Source organism: Ammospiza caudacuta, chromosome 24 (assembly GCF_027887145.1).
Source record: "Ammospiza caudacuta isolate bAmmCau1 chromosome 24, bAmmCau1.pri, whole genome shotgun sequence".
Taxonomy (NCBI): domain Eukaryota; kingdom Metazoa; phylum Chordata; class Aves; order Passeriformes; family Passerellidae; genus Ammospiza; species Ammospiza caudacuta.
The window spans coordinates 4,051,389-4,057,481 of record NC_080616.1 but is presented as its reverse complement, the minus strand read 5'-3'; the positions used below and the strand labels follow the sequence as shown (position 1 = coordinate 4,057,481).

Here is a 6,093-nt window from a genome sequence, read left to right as displayed (position 1 = left end):
AAGGCACAGGGAGGGGAGCAGCTTGCCCATGGCTAATGGCCATGTGCTGAGGGTTAGGGGGAACAGGGGCACAGTGGGGCAGGGGAATGATGGGGGCAACAGAGGAGCCACAGGGACACCCCACACAGGTGGCTCTGGCTTCTGCTGGGGACAGTGGCAGCACCACACCATGGTCCCCAGGGAATGGGGTCAAGCACAGAGGTTGTGGCAAGGCTTTGTCCCTCTCAGCCCTCCCAAAGGCAGATCCCAGCTCAGGGCTACACCCCCAAAGGGATCCCCAGCCCTAGAACATCCCCACCTTAGCCAGGCCCTGCTCCCATCACCCACATTAACCAGAATGCCTTTGCACAGAGGCATTCAGTGTTTATTCAGGCAAAAGTGTTTATTCAGAGTTAACACTTACAGACAAACAGGTATTACCCCTCTCCCCACATAACTTCATAGGATTATTTTAAATATAAATAAACATTTAGTGCTGGGAGCTTGACAGCTTCACCCACAGCAAAGTGCATGGTGGTGCAAGGTAGGAGATCAACCCTGTCCCTTTTCTTCCTGGGACCATCTTGCACCAGTTTCCAGAGTCCAAATCCAGCAGAGCAGCAGATGAACTCCATGAAAGTGCCAAGATCTGACAGTGTTGAGTCCCTCAGGGACTCATCCTTCAGTGCTGGAACTGAGCAGCCTCTACCCCAGGCCATCCTTGGTCCCAGAGCAGAGCCAGTGAGGGTCCTCTCCCCACCAGCCCCAAAGGAGAAAGAGTCCAGGAGAACAAGCTACAATTCCTTATTTCAGCATCATCCCTGCTGCTGATGCTGAAATAGTAGAACCTCCTCTTCTTCCTAGAGGAGCCCAGCAGAGGCAAAGCAGGGGCTCCCCAGCCTGGCGTCAGTGTTGGGGCAGGCAGGGGCACGGGGGCAAGCAGCACCACTCAGCAAGCCAACAACAGGGTGAGATGGTGGGATCTGGGGCCAGCAGAGTGCAGGGGGTCCCAAAGCCTCCCGTTGGTCCCCATGGCTGCTCCCAGGGAAGGTTTGTCCAGGGAACAGCTCCCTCTGCCCAGCCTGGGAAGGAGCAGCCTCCACCTCACTCTGCTCCCACACACGGACAATGCTCAGCCCATCCTGCAGGGACAGAGGGCACCCCCTGTGCCAGGGCTCCACAACCCACACGGGTGACATTTCTTAAAGATATCTGGTGCCACCAGGTGGTTGGGACACAAGTGTCCCCCAGGACCGGCCCCTAGGCAGGGGACAGACCACAGCAGGACAGCAGGATAGCACAAGGACGGTGCTTGGACCCACAGGCACAGGACACTTCTGCAGGCAGGGCAGCTCCTTCATCCCACCAGGTCCATCTCAGTCCTCCTCCAGCCCCACCGTGGGGCTTCTCCTCTACATTGCACACAGTGAAGGTCCCTCAGGACCCAGAGCAAGTCATAAATAGGGAACTACAGATCTACATGGCTACAGCACAGCTCAGGGTGGGGAGCCACGCTCCGGGTGGCAGCGGGTCACGGCTGGGGCCGGGCAGGGACGATCCTCCTCTTGGCACTGTAGAAGTCTGTAAGGAAGAAGGAAAGGGTTGGAAAGGGCAGGAAGAGGGAGGTGTCCCCAGGGAGGCACCCCGAGCCCAGCCCAGGGGGGTTTCACCCTGAAGCCCCCGTGCAAAGCTGCTGCAGAGCAGAGCTGTAAATCTGCATTGCCTCTGCTCTTTGTCTCTGCTGCAGCTCTACTCCAGGCCCTGACCATGGAGCACAGGCAGAAATTTCTCACTGTGAGGGAGGTGAGACACTGGCACAGGTTGCCCAGGGAGGTTCTGGGTGCCCCAACCTTGGAAGTGTTCAAAGCCAGGTTGGATAAAGGCTTTGAGCAACCTGGGCTAGTGGGAGGTGTTCCTGCCCATGGGACCTTGAAGATCTTTAAGGTCCATTCCAACCCCTTAATATCCTGTGATTCTATGACTGGGTCAGGCCATTGGAACTGAAGGTGATGAATTTGGGGGCATCTTCAGCACCAAGACCCACAGGTCCAACACCAGTCCCCAGCAGCCAATAGGCACCAGTTGGTGGCCTTGTACCCTTTGGAAGATGGGCTCTGCTTCCCTAGGAGACATCCAGGGAGGGTGGGACCACTCCCCATGCCCAAGAGCCAGGCAGGGCTCTGGCACCCAAGCCCCCTCTGTGTGTCCCTGCCATGACAATGCCACCAAGCCCCCAAGTAGTGACACCAATCCCAGTGCTCACCTTTGATCGTGGTCTGCCCACGTTTCAAGCCCTGCAGGGAACCAGCCCTGCAAACCTTCGAGCTCTGCTGAGCCTCCTCGGGGCAAATCCTGCCAACACCACGCTCCTTGGGGGGCACCCTGTGGGCCAGGGAGCTCCTGCTGTCACTGCTGATGACAGCCCTGACCAGGCTGTGAACCTCTTGGGGTGCCTGCTCAGCCACCAGCATCCTCTCCCACTTGAAGGGCCCTTCCAGGGGAGTCTCTGTCTCAAAGTTGAAGTTCCAGCGCTGCTGAGCTTCTTCCAGCTGCTGCTTCATCTTGTCCTCAAAGTCCTGCTGGAGCTGCTCGTGGTCCACGGGGCCAAAGAGGTTCCTGCAGGCTTTGCTGCTGCAGGGGCTCTGCCCAGCCCTGCTCTGGGACAGCGGCATTGTGGCGGCTGTGGGGAAAGCAGAGCGAGTTACAGTGAGAGGAACAAACACAGGGCAAAGCAAGGCAGGACAAGCTGGGCTGGGTCTGCACTGAGGCAGCCCAGAGGGGACTGACACATCTGGATTCTGATTCTGGAGATTTTAGCAAAGGCTCGAGCAGGGCTGAGGTCAGACACAGCCCAGCGCGAGACAGGAGGTGGGGAAGGTGCAGATTCAACATTCCCTGCTCCCCCTCCAGCAGGCAAAGCCCTGCCAGGTCAGAGCATCCAGCACCTCACTGCTCCACCCACAACAGCCCTCGGGGTGCCAGCCTCAGAGCCACAGCTGGATGATGCTCCCCTGGTCCCCAGCCTGCTCATCCCCACCTCCACGCAGGCAAGGGCAAGTTGGCACACGGGCAAGTGAAGCAACAGGATGTTTTTCTGGCCAGTTTCTTCATCTCAAGAACTCAGACCCGGTTGTAAGGAAACCTTCAAGCAGCTGCAAGAACATGCCACAAGCTTGACCACTTTGTTAACCACCCTCCTTATCTGCAAGGAGCTGTTGGGTAACCAGAAACAAGACCTTGTTTGTTTTTTTTCAAATCGGTGCCAAAAGCCTTGACCTTCCCAGAAAGTGACAAAGCCTTTTCATCCGAGCAGAACTTCCCCTGACACACATGTGGGGATAATGGACCCCTCACTACACCCCACTTATGAGGAACCTCGACACAGAATCAGAATTGTTTAGGTTGGAAAACACCTACAAGATCATCGAGTCCAGCTGATAAGAGGCAGCACCGCTCTGGGATTTGAGTTTTCGGAGCTAAGGCTTGCCCTTACTGCAACAGCCACACTCATTAAATCAGCTTTAAAAAGGAATATTCACAGCTCCCATTTCCCACCTAATCTGGGACTCTCAAAGCCAGGCCACAAAAGATCCTCCCCATCACCAAACTTCTCCAAGAAGCGACTTCTCAGCCTCCTGCAGGGAAGATTTCTCCCCAAACTCAGCACCTGCAGCCCCTCTGGATTGCCAGGGCCACACTGTCTTCCCCACATTCCACCCTTGAAATGTGCAAGAAACAACTGAATGTAGAACCCAGAGCTCTGGTCTAGCTGACAGGGTGAGGATCAGTCAGATTTTGGACTCGAGGATCTTGGAGGTCTCTGCAAAAAGGTGAATTTTCCAGCCTTAAAGATTCAGTGATCCTATTACCAGGCATGTCACCAACCCAGTGTGCCAGCGGGGGGGGCTGGGGGGCCACATTCAGTCCCTTTGGTCACCCCCGTGGGCACCCCGGGCTCAGACCCAGCACCCCGAGTAAAAATAGCAATCCAGCTTCCTATCTCCGGGCAGTGCGAGCGCACAGACAGGGGTGACCTCACTGCCAGGCAAGTCCCAGCATGTCCAGGCAAGCCCGGGCAGGTGGTGGGAGAGGGGGACACGTTCTGTCATCATGGCCAGACACCCCCGGCCCTCCCCGCCCGCGTCACGAGCCCATGTCCCCATTCCCAGGTCACCGACGCCACTCAGGTGCCACCCTGGAGCCTCGAGATAACAGCCTGGCCCTGACTCACGGCTGCAGATTGCCAAAGCCACCAGCGAGGGAGGGACCGGCACCGGCGCCGGGTCATCGTCCCCTCCCATGGGGCTGGTGCCGCTTCCAGCGCCCTCTGCCCCGCCGCAGCCCCGAGCTCCCGGCACCGGAGCGAACCCCGGGACTGGGGCGAGGGAGCGGCAGGTGCACGGCCCCGTTAAACCCCGCCAGCCGAGCTGGGCGATGAGAGCAGCCCTGCGGACACCGAGCGGGGCTCCACAGCCGCCTGCGACAGCCAGGACCAGTCCCACCAGTTTGGGCAAGGCTGGGCGAGCAGGAGGGGCTGGGGGCACCCGCATCCGGGAGCGGCTGAAGCCGCTGCTCCGCGCGGTTCGTGACACCGATGGCTCCGGGGGGCTGGCACGGGGCTGGCCGGGACCCGCGGGATGCTCGGCGGTGGCACCGCGCCCGCACCACACCCTGCACAGCACCGGGCACCGCACCCTGTACGACACCGGGCACCGAACCGCGGCCACCGGGGGGCGAGCGTGGCCCAGCCCGGGGGCTCCGGATCCCCGGGGGGCTCCGCACCGCCACCGCCACCCCCGGGCACCGCCAGCCCCGGCATCGCCACCCCCGGCACCGCCACCCTCAGCACCGTCACCCCGGCCCCGCTCTCTCCCAGCGCCGGGCACACGGCTCCAGGCGGAGCCGCCCCCGCTACGGCGTTTCCCCCGCTCCAGGCACCGGCGCTCCCCGGGGAAAGCGGCGCTCGCTCGCCCTCCTGCCCTCCTTCCCTTCCCGGGCAGCGCAGGAGCGGAGCCGCCCGGCCCGGCCGTGCCCAGCCCCGCCCGCACTCACCGCCGGCTCCGCGCGTCTGTCCGAGCTTGGCGCGTCCCCGCCTTTTAAGCGAGGACGGGGAGGAGCCGGGCCCGGCGTCGCCCGGGATTTCCCTCCCGCCCCGCCCCGGAGCGGCCCCGCTCTGCGTGTGCGTTCTCGCCCCCATCGCCCTTTCCTCTCCCCCGCTCTGCGTGTGCGTTCTCGCCCCCATCGCCCTTTCCTCTCCCCCGCTCTGCGTGTGCGTTCTCGCCCCCATCGCCCTTTCCTCTCCCATCCCGGCTCCCGGGAATGTGCGCGGTGCCAGGGGAGACCCGGCCATGCCAGGACCGTGGGCACCGGGACCCCCTTGCTAGGGACAGCGCGGAGCTGGGTTAGGGGATACCGGGACCCCCCTCCTTGGGGAGTGTTGGACGCCCCTGTAGCAGGAGATGGAGGGACCCCCACCAGGGGATAGGGGGAAGCCCTTCCTAGGTGGGTGCAGGGCCCCGGCATCAGGAGCCAGAGGGAAACCTTAGGCAGGAGATGAGATAAAGGAAACCCCAGCCAGGGGATACAGGTCTCTCCTCCCTGGGAGGTGCAGGCATCTCCCCCATCAGGGAACACAGGGACCCCTCCCCATGAGGAAATGCAGAGATTCCCTTCCTAAAGGGGTCAGGGGACAGGGAGATGCCCCTGAGGGATGCAGAGATCTTGTTGAGGGTACCAGGAGCTCCCTGCAGTGGATCCAGGTGCCACATTCCAGCCAGGACACACAGGAATTCACCCAGCTCCAAGAGGGTCTTGTCCTGCCCAGGCTGTCCCACCCACCTGGCACTGCAGGAAGGAGATTCAGGGGTTAAGGACAGGGTGGCTCAGCCCCTGGAGTGCCAACCTGAGAACCACACGGTGATGATCCTCCCCTGGGTGCCAACCTGAGAACCACACGGTGATGATCTTCCCCTGTGTGCCAACCTGAGAACCACATGGTGATGATCCTCCCCTGGCCCCCAGGCACTGCCCAACCCATCCCTGGCCTCTCCAACAGGATTGTCTCCCCCAGGTCTGGTTCTGCTCCACCAGCTGAGCCCCAGCACCCACCGTGGG

General features: G+C 61.2%; 1 protein-coding gene across 1 annotated transcript; it reads right to left on the bottom strand.

Annotated features, from left to right (window-relative positions):
- Positions 1-375: 375 nt before the first annotated feature.
- On the bottom strand, positions 376-5,107 carry CDKN1A (cyclin dependent kinase inhibitor 1A). Its single transcript, XM_058819423.1, has 3 exons — positions 5,032-5,107; positions 2,243-2,659; positions 376-1,560 (listed from the first exon to the last, which is right to left on the bottom strand). Exons 2-3 carry the CDS (start codon positions 2,649-2,651, stop codon positions 1,511-1,513), a joined length of 459 nt encoding a protein of 152 aa, XP_058675406.1. The 5' UTR covers positions 2,652-2,659; positions 5,032-5,107; the 3' UTR covers positions 376-1,510.
- Positions 5,108-6,093: the final 986 nt, after the last annotated feature.

Excerpts from the sequence above, each read along its gene's own strand:
- CDKN1A (XM_058819423.1), bottom strand. The coding sequence starts at position 2,651 with ATGCCGCTGTCCCAGAGCAGGGCTGGGCAGAGCCCCTGCAGCAGCAAA. Across the intron at positions 1,561-2,242 it reads TGGGCAGACCACGATCAAAG|ACTTCTACAGTGCCAAGAGG; the intron begins GTGAGCACTGGG and ends TCTTCCTTACAG.